Below are 20,107 nucleotides of genomic sequence, written 5' to 3' on the forward strand. Positions count from 1 at the left end.
AGCTGTCAGCACAGGGCTTGAACTCACAGACAGGAGATCACGACCTGAGCCGAAGTCAGAAATCCAACAGACCGAGTGAGCCACCCAGGCGCCCCAATAAATATTAACATTTTAAATCATTAACATGAATTTTATCATTTATCTTTATATTGCATAATACATGTATGGAGAATCACCAACATATACAATCTGTGTTTCTTGGTTTCTCCTGAAAGATATGTCAAGCCGGCCAAAGAGCTGACCCTAAGTCCCCCACAGGCACTGAGCTGTGTGATGGAGAATTCCATCAGATACTGGGAGACTTTCCGGGGCAAGTGCAGCCCCTCAAAGCTCCTGAAGTTCCCAATCTGAGACTCTGGCCCAGCAAGCTTGACAGCTGCTGGGTCCATCTTCCCATCAGCCCCCAGGTCCACGTGCTATGTCCTGGCTGGAGTCAGGGAGGTTAAGCCAGACATCTCCCATTACAGTGGACTGGCCAACCCAACCCACAGCAGACAGGTGAATCCCAGGGTCTGTAAACCTCCACACCCGGATGTGCTTAGCATCTGGTGGGCAAGAGACTCACCCTCACCAACTCACTTGCTGAATGTGCCATGGATCTGCCATTCTGGGGCAGAAATGGCAACCATCATGCCCACCTCTAAGATTTTACAGAACGTGCACACACCGTTGACCCTCCCTGCATGCACACCGGCCCACACCAGCCCTCACCAAAGGCAGAAAGCAGCACTGTTCCCTGGGTGAGGGAGGGGGAGGCTGGGTCTCAGGGCACCAGCAAGCTGGGAAGTGAGTGGTCAAGAACCCATCCAGGGAGGAGGGTAGGCTTCAGTAGCCGGTACCAGGCATGAGCCAAGGCTCCAAGCCCCTGGCACAGGCTCCGAAGACCCATCAGGTTTCACTTGTAATACACACCTTCAAAACTAAGAATTTCAAGGCCTTGGCTACAGAGCACTAAATGCTGAGTGCCAGGCTCTTCTGCTCATGGAACCATGTGTACATATGCTGCTCATACACCCTGTACACACGAGAAAGCTCTCTAAATCCCATTAAATTACAGAAGCACACAAAGCTGAAGGAAAAGAAGGAAAACACACTTCAGATAATATTGACAATCTTTAGAGCACTCAGACCCACAAGCCATTAATATCATGCCCATCTCATCTGAAGGACAAGCTAAAGAGCAGATGTCTTCACTCCCTTCCATCTAGACTGTTGAATTGACCAGAAGATGCGGTATGTGTGGATAAACCAGAAGCAGATTTCTAAGCGTTTTCAGGTTTTATTCCAAAATACAATGCCTTTAGCCATTCAAAGGCTATTTCGTGAAAGTAGATAGAATCCTATCAAAGCAGCAAAGAGGAGGAAACATTACTAGTTTCCTTTGCCCTAATATAGGCTTTTATGGCTGGACAATTCAACATGAGTTTCCCTTCTCAGAGGCTTATATAAAAAACTTCCTGTTGGCATTGGCTCCAAACAAAGCCTTTCGGATATCAGGCATCTTTTGCTGGGCTAAGAGATCCAGTCGGCTTTCTAGGGTATTCGAAACCTTTATTCTCTGATTGCCGCTGTAGACCTCCACTCCTCCAGCTGTGTTGGTAGCCAGGTGCACCTCTTGATCCACTTGGACTTCCACACATTTTTGGGAGACCATCATGTATTCAGGGATGGCTTTTTGCACTGCAGCCTCCACCAGAAGGAGGTCCTGTGGCCTGCAGCGTACAATCGCCACGGGCTCCAGCAGTCGGAGCAGACCCTGAAGCACTAGCTTATCCAGCAGCCCCTGGTAGATTGCTGGATCTGCCACAATCCCACTAAGTCTCAGCTTTGCGTCACTCAGCAACTCTGAGATGAGGTCATCTCGGGCTCTCAGGACTTTCAGCCTTGCCTGATTCCTCGTGGTAGACATCTGGATCTTCTTCTGCTGCTCTATCTGCTTCTCCTTCTTCTCGTAATACTCCATAATCTTCAGTCGTTGGGTTTGCACAAGACGTCCTTTCTCAATGTTGAACTCTTCCTCAGACTTGGCATCTATTTCTTCGGCCTTCTCATTGGCTTCCTGCTCAATGAAAGCCATCATGTGCTTAATCTGCTTCTGCACATCGACATCACTCAAAGCCATGGTTGTTCCTGGAAAGGGAGACAGAGGGAGAACCGGCAGTCCCTCTGGTTCCTTTGATTTAGGACTACGTTTCAGGAATGACCTTGGAGTTTCACTTCCTTAGCTATGGAGTGCATAAGGGAAGGAAGGAGAGAGTTAGAATCCAAAAGGAAGGATTGCGAAGATCATCTATCACTGTTCATTTCACAGATGAGGAAACTGCGACCCAGGAAGGAAAAGCAACCTGTCCAAGATCATACCCTATAAGAAAAGAGATGTGAACACGGGTTCCCAGAGCTCTACCTCTGCTACACTCAACACTTTTACATCATCAAATGATTAGAAAATTAGGGTACGCTTAGTCCAGAAGATTTTTAGACAGTGATGGCTTAAGACTCAGATAGCAAGTTGAAGAGATGAAATGCCAAATTAACACAGAAATGGGAAGTGTATGTCCATTTTGGTCTGGAATGGGCTGGGGAGAAGTATAAGAAACTCACTGTCAGATGGGATTCAATCCAGGAAGGCTGTCTAGAGGCAGAAGGGTTTCAAGATCCCTCAACTAATACAAAAAAGCAGAATACTAGTAGACAGATGATGACATCTTGGAGAGAACTGGGAGTGGGAGGGGTTGGGGGTAGTCTTTTCACTGGAAGTGTACATTTGAATCACCTAGGGAAACTTTCAGAAAAACAGATTTCTAGCCCCCACTACAGACTACTGAATTAGAATCTCTGTCAATAGGGTCTGACAATCTACATCTTAAAAAGCCTTCCTGGGATGCTTAATGAGCTCAGAAAAAAGATACATGAACAGAATAAGACTAGCAACAAAGAGATAGAAAATATTTAAAAGAACCAAACAAATTTTGGAGCTAAAGAATGTAACTGAATTGAAAAATTCACTATAGGAGTTCAACAACAATCTTATTTAGAGAAGAATAAACCAACAAATTCAAAGACAGGTCATTTGAAATTATCCAGTCAGAGATACACATTAAAAAAAAAAAAACAGTTTAAGAAAGCCTAAGGGACATATGGGATATTGATAACTGAATCAATACATGCAATATGGGAGTTCCAGTGACAGAAAACTTATTTGAAGAAACACCCCCAGTGTTGGAAAAAGGAAATGGACATCCATGGTCACAAATGAAAATGAGAAAGGAATCAAGACACATCACTAAAACCAGTCAACAAAAAGGAAGGCAGCAGGAGAGGAAGAGGAGCAAAAAGCTACAAGACATATAGAAAACAATGAACACAATGGCAATAGCATGTTCTTCCCTATCAGTCATCACTTTAAATGTAAATGGAGGGGGCACCTGGGTGGCTCAGTCGGTTAAGCGTCTGACTTCGGCTCAGGTCATGATCTCACGGTCCATGAGTTCGAGCCCCGCGTCGGGCTCTGTGCTGACAGCTCAGAGCCTGGAGCCTATTTCTGATTCTGTGTCTCCCTCTCTCTCTGACCCTCCCCTGTTCATGCTCTGTCTCTCTCTGTCTCACAAATAAATAAACCGTAAAAAATTAAAAAAAAAATGTAAATGGAGTAAACTCCCTAGAGTAGCTGAATAGGTAACCTTCTTTTAAAAAAGGATTCAAGGGGCACCTGGGTGGCTCAGTTGGTTAAGCATCTGACTTCAGCTCAGGTCATGATCTCATGGTTTGTGGGTTCAAGCCCCATGTCGGGCTCTGTGCTGACAGCTAGAGGCTGGAGCCTGCTTTGGATTCTGTCTCTCTCTCTCTGTCTGCTCCTCTCTTGTTCATTCTCTCTCTCTCTCTCAAAAATAAATAAACATTAAAAAAAATTTTTTTAAAGATTCAAATATATGCTGTCTATAAGATACTCACTTTAGATTTAAGGACACACATAGGATGAAAACAAAAGAATGGAGGGAGATATTCTCTGCCAATAGTAACCAAAAGAGAGCAGGAGTGGCCATACTTAGGTCATATAAAATAGATGTTAAGGGGCGCCTGGGTGGCGCAGTCGGTTAAGCGTCCGACTTCAGCCAGGTCACGATCTCGCAGTCCGTGGGTTCGAGCCCCGCGTCGGGCTCTGGGCTGATGGCTCAGAGCCTGGAGCCTGTTTCCGATTCTGTGTCTCCCTCTCTCTCTGCCCCTCCCCCGTTCATGCTCTGTCTCTCTCTGTCCCAAAAATAAATAAACGTTGAAAAAAAAATTAAAAAAAATAAAATAAAATAAAATAGATTTTAAGTCAAAAACTGTTACAAGGGACAAAGAAGGATATTTTATAGTGGTAAAAGATAATTTTACTAGGAAGATATAATAATTATAAATATAGATATATGCACCCAATATCAGAGCACCCAAATATATGAAGCGAAAGTTGTCAGAACTGAAGGGAGTAATAGACAGCAACACAATAATATTAGGAGATTTTAATACCCCATTTTATTAATGGGTAGAATATCCAGACAGAAGATCAACAAGGAAACAGAGGGCTTGGAACAAAAATATAGACCAAATGGTCCTAACAGACATATAGACATACACAGAACAGTCTACCCAACAACAGCAGAATCCACTTTCTTCTCAAGCACACATGGCACATTTTTCAGCATAGATCATGTTAGGTCATAAAACAAGTCTTAACAAATTTAAGAATATTGAAATCATATCAAGTATCTTTTCTAACCATGATGGAATGAAACTAGAAATCAATAGCAGAAGGAAAATTGGGAAATTCACAAACATAGAGAAATTAAACAACACACTCTTAAACAACCCATGGGTCAAAGAAGAATCCAAAGGGGAATTAGAAAATATCTTGAGATAAAAATTAAAATACAATATATCAAAACCTATGGTATGCAACAAAAGCAGTACTAAGAGGGAAGTTTATAGCACTAAATGCCTACATTAAAGAAAAAATAGTCAAGGGGCACCTGGGTGGCTCAGTGGGTTAAGCGTCTGACTTCGGCTCAAGTCGTGATCTCACGGTCTGTGAGCTAGAGCCCTGCATCTGCTCTGTGCTGACAGCTCAGAGCCTGGAGCCTGCTTCAGATCCTGTGTCTCCCTCTCTCTCTGCCTCTCCCCCACTCACCCTCTCTCTCAAAGATAAACATTTTTTAAAAATTTTAAAAAAGATAGTCAAACAGTCTAATTCTATACCTCAAGGATCTAGAAAAAGAACAAACTAAGCCCAGAATTAGCAAAATAAAGGAAATAAAGCAATAAAACTAAAAGTTGGTTTTTGAAAAGATGAACAAAATTGACAAACCTTTAGATGGACTAAAAAACAAACAGAGAAGACTCAAAATCAAAATGAAAAAGGAGTACTAATGCAGTCACAGAAATACAAAAATAAAAAAGGATTATAAGAGACTACTATAAACAGTTATACACTGACAAATTGAAGAAACTAGAAGAAATAGATAAATTCTTGGAAATATACAACTCACCAAGACTGATTTATGAAGAAACTGAAAACCTGAACATATCTATATAGTAAGGGGATCGAATCAGTAATCAAAAGCCTTTCAAAAAACAAAAGCCCAGGACCAGATGGGCTTCACTGGAGAATTCTACCTAAAATTTAAAGATTAATGCTAATCCTTCTCAAACCCTTCCAAAAAACTAAAGAATGGGGAACACTTCCAAAGTCATTTATGAGGCTGGTACTAACCTCATACTAAAGCCAGACACTCCAAGAAAAGACAACTACAGGCCAGTATTCCAATGAACATAGATGCAAAATCCTCAACAAATACTAGCAAACCGAATTCAACAGAACATTAAAAGAATCATACACCATAACCAAGTGGTATTTATTCCCACAGTGCAAAGATGGTTCAACATACAAAAATCTATCAATGTGATACACTGCATTAACAGAATGAAGGACAAAATCACATGATCATTCCAATAGATTCAGAAAAACACTGAACAAAATTCAGCATCCTTTAATGATAAAAACACTCAAAAACTAAGAATAGAAGGAAATTACCTCAATGTAATACAGGCCATATATGAAAAGCCTACAGCCAATTTCATACTCAATAGTGAAAAACCAAAAGATCTAAGTCTTTCCTCTAAGGTCAGGAACAAAACAAGGATACCAACTCTTGCCACTTTTGTTCAACATACTATTGGAAGTCTTAGCTATAAGCAATTAGACAAGAGAAAAAAATAAAAGGTTTCCAGATCAGAAAAAAAGAGGTAAAATGATCTCAGATGACATAATCTTGTATCTAGAAAACCCCAGTGATTCCACAAAAAAAACTGTTAGAATAAAATAATTCAGCAAGTTTGCAGAATACAAAATCAACATACAAAAATCAGTTTCTACACACTAACAATGAATGATGCAAAAAGGAAATTAAGGCAACAATTCAGTATAATGCTAAGAGAAATAAATCAGTCAGAGACAGACAAATACCATGTGATTTCATTCATATGTGGAACTTAAGAAATAAAACAAATGAATAAACAGGGAAAAAAAGAGAGAGAGATAGAGAGACAAAAATCCAGATGCTTAAATACAGAAAACAAACTGGTCCTTGCTAGAGGGGAAGTTGGTGGGATGTGGGTAAAATAGATAAAGGTGATTAAGAGTAATGAGCATTGAGACATGTATAGAATTGTTGATGATTCGTTATATTGTACATCTGAAATTAGTATAATACTGTGTTACATATTGGAAGAAAAAAAAGATGAAGCCAGTTGATAATGTATGTAAAGTGCTTAGAACAATGCCTTGGAACATAATAAGTGCTATTATTATTTCTACTACTAAAAAAACAAAAAGGAAGGAAGGAAGGAAGGAAGGAAGGAAGGAAGGAAGGAAGAAAGAAAGAAAGAAAGAAAGAAAGAAAGAAAGAAAGAAAAGAAAAGAATCCCATTTAAAATATCATCAGAAAAGAACAAAATACTAGGAATGAACTTAACCAAGGACACCAAATGCTTGTACACTAAAAACTACAAAACACTGCTGAAAGAAACTAAATTAAGACACAGATAAATGTAAAGACATCCTATGTTCATGGATTAGAAGACTTAATATCAAGATGTTCATACTAACCAAAGCCATCTACAAATTCAATACAATCTCTACGAAAGTCCCAATGACATTTTTTTGAAGAAAGAAAAAAAATTCTAAAATTCATATGGAACCACAAAGAACCCTGAATAGCCAAATAATCTTGAAAGAGAACAAAGTCAGGGGCCTTACTCAAAACATATTACAAACCTACAGTAATTAAAACAGTATGGTACTGGCATAAAGACACAAATATAGACCAATGGAGCAGAATACAGGGCCTAGAAATAAACCTACACATATATCATACATGATCTCTGACAAAGGTGTCAATACCACACAACAGGGAAAGGACAGTCTCTTTGACAAATGATGCTAGGGAAACTGGATATCCACATGCAAAAGAATAAAATTGGACCTTTATCTCACACTATACACAAAAATCAACTAAAAATGTATTAAAGACTTAAACATAAGACCTAAAAGTACCAAACTCCCAGAATAAAACATAGGAGTAAATCTTCATAATATTGGTCTTGGCAATGATTTCTTGGCATGACACCAAGGCAACAGACAATAAAAGCAAAATAGACAAATGGGACTACATCAAACTCAAAATATGCACAGCCAAGGAAAACAATACGGCAACCTATGGAATAGGAGAAAATATTTGCAAACCATATAACTGATAAGGGGTTAATATCCAAAATATACAAGAAACTCCTACCACTCAATAACAAAGAACAAACAAAAAAGAAACAAGTTAATGAGCAAAGGATTAGACATTTCTCCAAAGTAGACACACAAATGCCCAGAAGGTATGTGAAAAATGCTCAGTATCACTAACATCAGGGAACTGCAAATAAAAACCAGAATGAGATATTATCTTATACCTGTTAGGATGGCCATTATCAAGAAAGAAGGAAAGAAAGAAAGAAAGAAAGAAAGAAAGAAAGAAAGAAAGAAAGAAAGAAAGAAAGAGAGAAAGAGAAAGAAAGAGAGGGAGGGAGGGCAGGAGGAAGAAAGGAAGGAAGGGAGGGAGGGATAAAGGAAGGAAGAAAGAAAAAGAAAAGAAAAAAGAAAATAACAAGTGCTGGCAAAGATGTGGAGAGATTAGAACCTTTGTGCACTAGTAGTGGGAATGTAAAATGGTGTAGCAGCTATGAAAAATAGCACGGAGTTTCTTCAAACAATTAAAACAGGACTACCGTATGATTCAGCAATCCCACTTCTGGGTATTTACCCAGAATTAAAATCAGGATCTTGAAGAGATATTAGCATTCCCATGTTCATTGCAACACTATTCACAACAGCCAAGATATGGAAACAATCTAAATGTGCTTCCACCACCAATGAATGGATAAAGAAAATGTGGTATATACCTAGAATGGAATATTATTCAACCTTAAAAAAAAAAGTGGGGCGCCTGGGGGGCTCAGTTGGTTAAGCATCCGACTCTTGGTTTCAGCTCAGGTCATGATCTCCCAGTTCGTGGATTCGAGCCCCACATCAGGTTCTGTGCTGCTGGTACAGAGTCTGCTCAGGATTCTGTCTCCCTCTCTCTCTGCCCCCTCCCCTGATTGCTCTCTATGTCTCTCTCTCTCTCTCTCTCTCTTTCTCTCTCTCTCTCAAAAATAAATAAACATTTAAAAATTAAAAAAAAAAAAGAAAGAAAATGGGGCGCCTGGGCGGCGCAGTCGGTTAAGCGTCCGACTTCAGCCAGGTCACGATCTCGCAGTCCGTGAGTTCGAGCCCCGCGTCAGGCTCTGGGCTGATGGCTCAGAGCCTGGAGCCTGTTTCCGATTCTGTGTCTCCCTCTCTCTCTGCCCCTCCCCCGTTCATGCTCTGTCTCTCTCTGTCCCAAAAATAAATAAACGTTGAAAAAAAAATTAAAAAAAAAAAAGAAAATCCTATGATATGTTACAACATGGATGAATCTTGAGGATACTTTGCTGAGTGAAATAAGTCAAGCACAGAAGGAAAAATACTGCATAATTCTATTTACATGAGGTATCTAAAGTGGTCAAAGTCAGAAGCAGGAAGCAGAATGGTGGTTGTTAGGGGCTGGGGTTAGGGAAAATGGGCAAATGGGTGTAGAGTTTCAGTCAAGATGAAAACGTTCTAGAGATCTGTATAACAACGTAGATACAGTTAATAATACTGTACTGTACACTTAAAAATGTATTAAGAGGGTAGATTTCATGTTCTGTGTATTTTACCACAATTCAAAAATTAAAAAAAATTGGAATGCTGCCCCAGAAAGATGCACCACTCACCAAGTTTGGTGGTAAAACAACCCAATGTTTGTGACGAAGACCAAAACTTACTTTGGTTCAAAGTCTAAGAAGCTGTCCTGTTATTTCAGGATGTGATTTTTTAAAAACTGCACTTTTGTAAACAGAGCAAAACATTCTCTGCTCCTAAATAAGGCAATGAAGTGATTTTTTTAAGTCTTCCTGGGTAACCTTGCTTGGTCACCAGCTTTGGGATTGAAAGCAGAGAGCGGGAGATCCAGGAAGCCCCAGGTTATGTTGTGGAGGAAAAAATGTACCAGACGAACCCTTACCAGCGTCCTGCCAAGGGTCAGCCTCTGCTCTGGCGCCGGGAGTCTGTGCACGGAATGTGGAACTTGGAACGCTCCCTGGAACCTGGCACTGTTGCTTCCTTCTTTCTGCAAAGGACCCTCGCGGTCTGACCAGGCAACTCGAATCCAAAGAGCCAGGCTGTCACTGGGGAAAGCTGGCCAAGCCTGTCAAAAGGACGCCAAGAGGGATTTCCTTGGCACACAGGCCAGGCTGGGGGCTACCCTCGCTCCCTCGGAATCGCAATTAAGTTGGCACATGGTGGGCTTCGGCTCTGGGGTGGGCTCACTTTATCCAAGCCCGCAGACACAGATATGTGTGTGAACCCAGGCAGCCAGCTTGTTAATTGACTAATGAAAAATACAGCTGTCAAGTTGGCAGATCGCAACCTCTTTCTCTGTATGCGAGTCACATGGGAAGCCAGATCCAAAGGTTGTTGAATAAGAAACCGGAGTAAGCAACAATTGCCAGTCGGTCTTTAGGGTGCCACCCCCACCACAGGGGCTGCTGGGCTCTGCTCTAGTCTGGGAGGAGGACGTCCTTTCCAAGAGCAAACAGGGCTTAAGTGGGCATCACTGGCTTCCATAGTGTGGGTGCTGGAGTCGAACTTCTGGAATTCAGATCCTAGTTCTGCGCTGACCATTTCCATGACTTTGGGAAAGCGGCTCACACCTCAAAGCCTCAGTTTCCTCATCTGTCTAATGGAAATAGCAATAGCATCTACATCATAGGATCATCATGAGGATCAAACAGAAGAAGGGGATGTTTAGCTTAATGCTAGGCGCAGGGTTCATCTTCGTGCTTGGCAGGCGCTATCATTGTTACTATTGCCATTATTAGCTCTTCTCTGCTTTAGGCTTCGTGCCTGTCACAATTGCTCTTTGTGTATGTAGAGTACTTAGGACTGATGTGACTTCTGCTCCCTAAAGTAAGTCGAACCACACCCGAGTATTGCCTCCTTGTATGAAACTTGGTAGCCCTGCCTGGAGCCTGGGAACCTCCCAACACCGTGTGGCCCCCTTGCCCATTGTCTCAGGTGACAGCCACATCCTTGGCCATGCTGGGTGAAGTCCTGAATTCCAGGGCTCTTGGGCAGGGGGTGTGTGAAGTCACCTCACACACTGGCACACACGACCGTCCCTGAACCTGCCATGCTGAGTGCCTGCCTCCGCCTGTACTCCTACCTCTAAACAGCTTATCAGGCTGGATTTAACAGCAGCTGCAGGGTGGGGTAGCAGGGCTAAAATCTGGGATTGAGCAAGCATCTCTGCAAGAATGCGGTGCCGTGTAATGTGTCTGGCAGATAGAACTTCCAGTCTGTCTGGGAAGGGATTATGAGCCCACATGGGCCTGTGGCTTGAGCAAAAGCGCAAAACGAACCAAGAAATGGGAAACGCACATGTCTGCTCTTGCTGAGGGCTCAGTGACGCAGGCTTGCAATGGTGCAACAACGGTGGACACTGCAATGGTGTCCACCTTGCCCATGTTTGGGGCTGGGGGCAGCATCTAAGACTCTTCAAGCCAGTCTGACTCTCATGAACTATTCAGCACCAGGGTCTCTTCATTGCCCACTCCTGGCCAACACATCAGGCTCAGTCTCACCTAACAGCTTTTTTTTTTTTTTTTTTTTAGTTTATTTATTGATTTTTGAGAGAGAGAGAGAGAGAGAGATGGTGGGGGGGCGGTGCAGAGAGAGAGGGAAAGAGAAGATCCCAAGCAGCCTCTATGCCAGCAGCATGGAGCCCAACTCAGAGCTAGAACTCAAGAACCGTGAGACTATGACCCAACAGGAAATCAAGAGTCGGACCCTCATCCGACGACTGAGTCACCCAGGCGCCGTCACGCTCCCCTCCCCCCAACCCCGGCACCTAACAGCTTATGATCACGCCATTCTCTTGGCTAAAAGGCCCTCCTCTGCTTCTCTCCACTTACCTAAATCCCACCCATATTTCCAGACCCAGTTTGAGCCCCACCAACCCCCTGACCTCTGGACTCTTCCAAATAATGACAGCATGGCCTATTTTCCAGATATAATTCAGAGCCGGAGTTCGTGTCTTTTTTCTTGCTCCAGTTATTTTGCTTCCTCCAGGAAATTCCTTGAGGACAAGAAGCTCCTTCTCTGGCAGGGGCTGGATGAAGACAGGCTCTGGTTAAACAGGGATCGATTGGATCAAGGGCTTGGGAGTGGAGCACTGGGCGGAGGGGGAGAACTTTCTTTTGTGTGTGTGTCTTTTTTATTGTGAACTACAGCACACATTCAAAAAAGCATATAAAATGTAAACGCATGGCTTAATGAATTATTATGAGACAAATATCCTGTAACCATTATCCAGGTCGAGCAATGAACCTTGTTAACACCCCAGAAACCCCTCCTTCTGACCTTGGGGAAGGAGACTTTTTGAAACTGCTGATTTTATATCCACGGGCATAGGAGGGATCCGTAGATGAAGTGTGCACTTGGAAATCTCTCTTCTCTCACCCTCGCCTACGTGGCCTGTGTGCACCCTGGCAAAGTGCGGCATCCCCAGAAACCACAACAGGGAGGAGGGGGAGGCAGGAGTGCTTGGTGGGCAAAGTGCGTCTGTCAGCCTGGAGCCATGCCCAGACCCTGGAAGGGTTCTTCCTTCCAGCTGGGGTTTGTAAGCAAGTCTGAGGGCAGATGTATGCGTCTGGGTGTGGGCTCCCTACCCTAGCCAAAAGACAGGAAGCTCCACACTTGGGCCTCCAGACACTTAGAGATGACAGGGTGAGGGAGAGAAGGGGATTTCCAGAGCTTGGAGCATGGGGCAACTTGCAGGGCCCAGGAAGTGGGTGAGGAAATTTAGAAGAATAATGACTCCTTTGGGGGAATTTCAAATACTAAATATGCGGGGAGGGGGCATCCCTGGCTTTTTTTGTTGTTGTTGTTGTTCGAGAAATGTGTGTTGAACATCTACTATGTGCCAGGCACCGGAGATAGAGAACAAGGCAGACACCAGCCGTGTCTCCCAAGCCCACGATGTAATGGGGAAAAGGAACAGGCATGCAGGTCCTCACATTACAGCCTGGTGTGTTCAGAATCAGCAGTTGCAAGAAAGTTAAGTGAATGAAGTTAAGTGCATCAAGGTTCTAAGCCCCCCTTCCAAGCTCATCAGGCATTCTTCTACAATGTATTGCCCTTCAGGCAGGTAAACTGTGTGGTGAGTGCTTTGACACATACCATCCGTGACAACAGACACCTCACTTTGGAGGCAGGTCCCCTGGAAAAGGTAGGGAGCTGGTAGTATTCCTTAAGGAGAATTTATCCAAAGAGACAAGAATCACTCAAGTCTACATGGACATCCTATTCCAGGCAACATCTTGGACTTTCCAGAGAGGACCTTCTTGGCTCAGAAATGTAGAGAGGAGCCTGGGAACCAAAATGGGCTGGGATGAGAGCCAGGAAAGAACACAGGCTGCAGGCTCCAGCTGGAGGAGTGGTCCTATGAGCAAGGGGCCAGCAAGGGGCCATCCGGGAGGGACGAGTCAAGACGGGCATGAAGGGTGGACAATTTCAACGCTCAGCCAGAGGGAGGTAGTCCAGAGAGGGAGAATGCTGTGGGCAAAGGCAAGATGCTGAGGATGTGCAGGACAACTGGTTTGGTAGCAGCAGGCAGGCCCACAGGGGCAGGGGGAGTGAGCAATATCTAGAAGGAAGTTGGAGTTCAGCTGGGGAAGGTTTGAAAATGTCAGATTGAGAGCCGGGACATTAGGTAAGGGCGACCCATCAAAGGTGTCTGAGCAGGGCTGTAACTTGGCCAAACCCGGATTTAGGAAGGTTAGCCTGGTGGTGACGGAGCCAGGAGAGTCTGGCTATCAGCCAAATGCCAGGACAAGACTGCGTGGATGAGCGCTCGGACAAGACCACAGGAAGGGAGGTTGGGGATGGAAGGAGACGTGGTAGAAGAGCCGACAGCTTTGGTGACTCAAGGTCTGGCCCCGGTGGCACTTGCTGCAGCTCTGTGCTCCGGACTGAGCCATTCAGCTCAGGGTAAAGATGTAGGAAAGCAGGCATTATACATTCTGCTCCCTCTGAAGCAAGCTGGGGAGAGAGAAAGCAAGAGCCAGAGAGTTCATTTTATCAGAAAGTGAAAGGAGCCACCCAGAGAGAAAATCAGAAGTGGCCATAAAGCTTCATCTCTGCTTCGGTGGCTCAGGAGTGATGGGCCTCATACGGCTTTATTCCAGGAACTCCATCCCCGTGGCAAAGCAGGCTTTGGTTGGGGCCGGAGAGAGCTAATGCCAACAGGAGCCAGGCAGGTTATATAAATGAGAGAGCCGGGCGGGGTAAGAAATATCCCTCCCCAAATAATGTATATTAAGAATTCACAACTTAACTTGTCCTTTCCAAACATCTGCAGGAAGGTTCCTTCAAAGCAGTCAGGTTCTCCCCAAGAGCAATTTGCTTCAAAGTTGCATAGCTAAAAGGTTTTCAGTGCTGGTTTCTCCCAGAAAGAAAAGCACTGTGGCTCCATCCCTGACCAAAGGGCCCCTATCATCCTGTCCTTCCTGGAACCACACTCCTTGGGCTGCCTGTGGGAGGTAGGCACAGGATAGCAGTCTTAGCCCCAGAAAGCCTCCGAAAAGGCCAAGGGTGAGTGCTAAGTCAGCAACAAGCCCTCGGAGAGAGCTGGCTGGCCAAGCCTCCAGCCTGTGAGCCACGGTCAGGGACAGTCCCACGAGAGTGTAGGTGCTCTACTTGCTCAGAAACACACAGGGGCAATGTTTGCTACCAGTCCTCAGCTCAGGGGACACATTCGGATGCCAAGTGCTGCTTTGCTATTGATTTAACTCTCACTGTTACAGGTCCTGACTGGCCTCAGCTCCGCTGAGAGACACAGCTCAACCCCTGACACAGGGAAGGTTCCGGTTTACAAGGAAGAGAACAGATCCATCCAACTCTGTCCCTCACTGTGCATAGGGACTTCCACAATGACCCTGAGGGAGAAGGTGCTGTTTCTGACCCCTCTATACTCATCTTAACACTTCCCACAGAGTCGAGTACACAGTGGTAGCTTAATAACAACAATTTGTTGGGCCTATAGATGAATGACGGGTGATGAGGAAATCATCTCCCCTACAGACTATCACAACCATAGGACTTGCAATCCTCTTTCAGACAAAGGAGACAGGCATGTGAAGATCGAAGAAGTTCTGCAGTGACCTGGCCCAGAGGGATACCTCCTTGTGTACTGCCCACACTCCTGGAACACAAAACTCCACGAGAACTCCTAAAATGTAAGTTATTTAAAGGAATTCACCCAGGGTCCTCTGGTTGAGTTTATTCTACTCAGAGAAGTGACTGGAGCAGGCCCCCACAATCCTAACCCACCCCCTAATCAGGGATGACACTCACTATATTTAACAGCTAACCAACCAGAGTGATCCTGCCTCACTTGGGAAAGGGTCTTGAAAGACCTCTACTCTGGTAGGCATTAACTCTTTAGATGTTGAATCAGGAGGTCAGAGGGAGACATCACTTGAGTGATGGGGGCAAGGTGGGGGCATTCAGGGCAAGGGGCATTTACCAACCAAGGTGACATTATTTCAGTACTTTTACAACCTGTTGGGCCACACTGTCGCAAAGGAGTTGAAAGTTAGCCCTGCCCCTATGGGATCTGCTGGGAATTCCTACCCTTAACTGAAGGTCTCAGGAACTGCAGTTTAGGACACAGCTACTGTGTTTCATGTTTTGTTTTATTTCTTCAGTCTTCTTGTCTCCATGCTTTAGACTGCATAGTTCCCATTGCCATGTCTTCAAGGTCACAGATACTTTCTTCTACAATGTTCAATCTGCTGAACATTAGACTCTTAAGCCTAGCCAGTGAAATTTTCATTTCAGGTATTGTATTCTCCAACTCTAGAAGTTCAGTATGGTTCTCTCTCTATATGTAGATTCCCTTCCTCCCCGTGTTCACATTTTCCTTTAAGTTCTTATATATATAGGGGTGACTGGGTGGCTCAGTTGGTTAAGCATCAGACTCCTGGTTTCAGCTCAGGTCATGATCTCACTGTTTGTGAGTTTGAGCCCCACATTGGGCTCCATGCTGATGGCGTGGAGCCTGCTTGGGATTCTGTCTCCCTCTCTCTCTGCTCCTCCCCTGCTTGCTCTCTACCTCTCTCTCTCTCAAGAATAAGTAAACATTATATATTATATATTATTATATATATTATATATATATATTATATATATATAATATATAATGTTTATTTCTTATTCCTTTTTAAGTCTTCATCTGCTAATTTTATTATCTGTCATTTCTGGGTTTGTTTCTATTGACTGATTTTTCTCCTGATTACATTTCCCTACCCTTTTGCATATTTGGTCATTCTTGACATTCTGAATCTTATGTTGCTGAATGTCTGTATTTTGTCATTGTCCTTTAAACAAATCATGAAATTTGTTTTGGCTGGCAGTCTTGGTCATCACGGATGAACTTATTTTTTATGAGACTTGCTTATAAATTTTGTTGAGGGGACATCTAGAGGTACTTTTACTCTGGGGCTAATTTAGCCCTTCTACTAATGTATAACTTTCCTGGAGTTTCTACTGAATTTTCTGGACATTCAACAAGGTCTCTTCACTTTGGCTGGTTGAAAGTCAAACATGTCCCAGCCTCGTGTGAGTCCTGGAAAGCAGCCCATGCTCCCTGGCAGTTTAGCTCACACTGAGGAGTTTCACTGTATGTACGTGCAACTTAGTGTTAGCAACTTTCATGAAGATAGTGCTGGAGTCCTTGTCGTTATAGTCTTTCCTCTCTGATCCTCTGCCTTGAAAAGTCTTCTCAGCTAACTCCTCAACTCAGCAAGACCGCTATGGTCTGCTTAGGTTCCCCCTCCCTGTGCTGCAATTCAGAAAGTACTTCCAGCAAAAAATTTAAGGTGACAATAGAGCTTGCCTCGTTTCTTTTTCTTTCTTTCTTTCTTTCTTTCTCTCTCTCTTTCTTTCTTTCTTTCTTTCTTTCTTTCTTTCTTTCTTTCTTTCTTTCTTTCTTTCTTTTCTTTCTTCCTTCCTTCCTTCCTTTCTTTCTTTCTGGAATCACAGTCCTGTGGTAGGTGCTGTCCGATATCTGACACAGTGATTTCATACATTTTGTGCAATTTTCGAGTAGCTTGCATTAGGAATGTATCACAGGCCAAATGTGTCCCCCTCACCTCTAATGCCTAATGTGATGGTATTAATAGGTGGAGCCTTTAGGAAGCCATTATTCATGAGGGCAGAGCCCTGATGAGTGGGATTCGTGCTCTTATAAAAGAGGCCCAACAGAGCTCCTTCGCTCCTTCCTCCATGTGGGGGTACAACAAGAAGTCTGCAACCCAGAAGAGGGCCCTCACCTAACCATGCTCGTGTCCTGATCCCAGACTCCCAGTGCCTAGAACCATGAGAAATAAGTTTCTGCTGTTTATAATGTACCCAGGCTGTGGTATTTTGGTATAGCAGCCTGAATAGACTAAGACAAAAAAGTAGTCTTGGAGAAGTTACTTGGGTATGGTAGAAGTGGGAATCTCTACTTCCTCCGTGGAAGCACATTCAATATAGTGATGTGCTCTTCCAGCCCCTTCTCAAGAGGCTAGGTTCTCAAGAAACAGAAGCTGTCTGTGGCTGACTGAACAGACAAGGAAGCTCAAAGGATCATGGTAGCTCACAGGATTGCGGAAGGGCCAGAGAAGCTGTTTAATACTGTCTTTTTTTTTTTTTTTTTTTTTTTTTTGAGACAGAGAAAGAGCGTGAGCAGGGAGACAGGCAGAGAGGGAGAGAGAATCTTAAGAAGGCTCCATGCTCAGCACAGAGCCCAACACAGGGCTCAATTCCACAACCCAGAGATGACGACCTGAGCTGAAATCAAGAGTTGAACGCTCAACCAACGAAGCCACCCAGCCACCCCTCAAGATTGTCTTTATAGGAACTATGTCCAACACGTGCCTCAGACACTGTTCTGATGAGAAAACCGCTTCTGGTACCATTGCTGCCACCAAATTCTAGACAATCAGTGTGTACAACTGTCACTTCTGCACCAGGAATTCAATTATACCACAACCACCACCGCTACTGCCTACCCGGAGGTGCCACTTCCTGTGTCAGGAACTAAATTGTGTCCCCACCGCTAAAGCTGCAACCTCCACACAGAGTGTGCCCTGTGTTTAACTCTAGTTGCACTCGCTCTTGAGTCTGGCGAGGAAAGCAAGAGTCTGTGATTTTCAGCTTCTATAAGGAATGAGCTTTTCTTCCCACCAAGACTCATGAAGTGGATGATTCCCCCAATTCAAAATGTGGTTGCGATGCTCAGCCAAAACATCCACCATGGAGGAACTATTAGCGAATCTTGGATGGCTTTCTGGCACTCAGTACTGGAGCATGGAATAAAATCACTCATTTTGTTTCTGGAAAAGGGATCCACGATCCAATCTCTTTTGGAGCTTATGAGAGGGGGCCACTGCCAGATCATATGCGTATTCCATACAAGCAACCTCTAGAGAAGTGGCCTTTTGTACAGTTCAGCAACTGGTAGTAACACTATCAGTTCTAACGACCGGTCTCCTGACCTCAGGTTGCAGAAGAAGACAGGAATGAAGATGGCAAAATATTATTAATGGTTCTTGAGCCAAAATTCTCGGAGGGTGGGGCATACTTCTGAGTTTCTGGTATGTAATGAACTGGAAAAAAAAAAAGGATCTAGATACATTCTAGAACCATAACAAGAAGTGAGCCAATCCTATTGGATTTATTTATTGTTCTGATCATTAAGGACCATTGACCAAATGGCGCAATGTTTAAGCCATTACTAACACCTTAGCTCAAAACAAAAACAAAAACAAAAACAAAAACAAAAACAAAAACAAAAACAAAAAACAAAAAACGAAAAAACTGTGCAGGGTACATTATATCTGAGCCCTAAGAAAAAAGGGTGCTGACAGGAGGTTTTAGCGATGGTAAGGAAAAGAGGATTGGGTATGGCAGATGGGATGGTGCTATAAAGTGGGCCACGTGGAGTCTGGGAAGCAGGGGAGCCCTGGGGAGAGAAGAGGCTGCAATCTGAAGATACTGGGCATCAATGGAGGAAAGAACAACAGAAGATAAGAGTGGCCTGGGTAAAAGGAAGATAACCATTCTACCTCCTTGCCAATAATTCTAAGAAAGAGGTTCAGAGGGTGGAGAAGAGTACCTACTATAAGCCAAGAATTAGGGATTCAGAGTGAGCGTATAGATTCATGCATTGACAAACCAACTGACTGAAATTTGGAACAAATCACAGATCTGACTTGGACCTTCTCGCTTCCCTCTTATCTTGAATTGTGCTTTTCCTAAAGTTCTTTATGTCTAGTGTAGCTTGGAGAGACCGAGGAGCTTTGTTGTGCAATAATCCTTTTTTTTTTTTTTTAACGTTTATTTATTTTTGAGACAGAGAGACAGAGCATGAATGGGGGAGGGTCAGAGAGAGGGAGACACAGAATCTGAAACAGGCTCCAGGCTCTGAGCTGTCAGCACAGAGCCCAACGCGGGGCTCAAACTCACGGACCTCGAAATCATGACCTGAGCCGAAGTCGGCCGCTTAACCGACTGAGCCACCCAGGCGCCCCAGGTGTGCAATAATCCTGATGGAATGGAATTGCTGGTTGCCTCCCCAGTGCACACTCCCTCCATGGGCTTCGGGTGGGGCCTGATAGGCCAGATCAGGGTAGTCCCAACCCTTTGTCACAGCAATGGTTTCAGGGATGGGCAGTAGCCCAGGTGTAAGGTAACAACCATCTGATATCCTGCTGGCCACCGTGCTGTCAGGGATGAACTAAGCTGATCTGCTCAGAGGAAATCCAAGAGTCATTTGTGTGATGAGTGATTCAAGAGAAGCTCTCTCTCCTGGGCAGTGCGGTGTAATGCCTAGACGGTACAGCCACTTATCCTTCAGGAAGGAAGCCAACCTAAGTAGGAAATTGACCCAAAGAGAAGAGAAAACCTGAGAGAAGTGTAGAAAAAAATAGAGCCAGAGTTGTGATCAAGCCATGCCTGAAGCTCAAGCAACTTCTGAATGTTTTGACTAAGGAAGCCCATATACTTCCTTTGCTAGTGAAGCCAATTGGGCTGACTTTTCTATTTCTTGCAACCAAAAGCATCCTAGCCGTGATACCAAATGATCTATTGGAATCCATTTTTCCATTTCTTGGGTAGATGTGAAGGGACACAAACAAAATGACCAAAAAAATGAATATATTTAAAAGCCTTACTGTCCTTCTGGGGTTCTACTCTCAGCTTGGTTTAGGCAGGTGGTCACATTGTTAGGAATAGGAGATGGGAAAGGTTTGAAAAGTGAGCAAGAAGCCCAAAGAAAGGGTAGAGAAAAATAAAAACAGGAGATTATAAAGTAAAAGAGAGGCAGAACGTCAATGGAAACAACACAGAAGCCTCAGA

At 43.9% G+C, this 20,107-nt stretch overlaps 1 protein-coding gene across 7 annotated transcripts in view; it reads right to left on the reverse strand.

The window, feature by feature from the left end:
- Window positions 1–20,107, reverse strand: part of ATP6V1E2 (ATPase H+ transporting V1 subunit E2) — a 67,190-nt gene that overhangs the window by 43,218 nt on the left and 3,865 nt on the right. For 2 of the 7 annotated variants that reach the window (XM_045054172.1, XM_045054171.1), the window contains one exon: window positions 1,264–2,130. The exons of 2 other annotated variants lie outside the window; for them this stretch is intronic. In XM_045054172.1, the coding sequence (XP_044910107.1) occupies window positions 1,442–2,130 (689 nt within the window). In that variant the 3' untranslated portion in view covers window positions 1,264–1,441. Of the gene's footprint in view, window positions 1–1,263; window positions 2,226–9,668; window positions 10,053–20,107 lie in introns of those variants that run through there. 3 more of the 7 variants (XM_003983959.5, XM_006930089.4, XM_045054173.1) reach the window with 3 other exon arrangements.

This window comes from Felis catus, chromosome A3 (assembly GCF_018350175.1).
Source record: "Felis catus isolate Fca126 chromosome A3, F.catus_Fca126_mat1.0, whole genome shotgun sequence".
NCBI lineage: Eukaryota > Metazoa > Chordata > Mammalia > Carnivora > Felidae > Felis > Felis catus.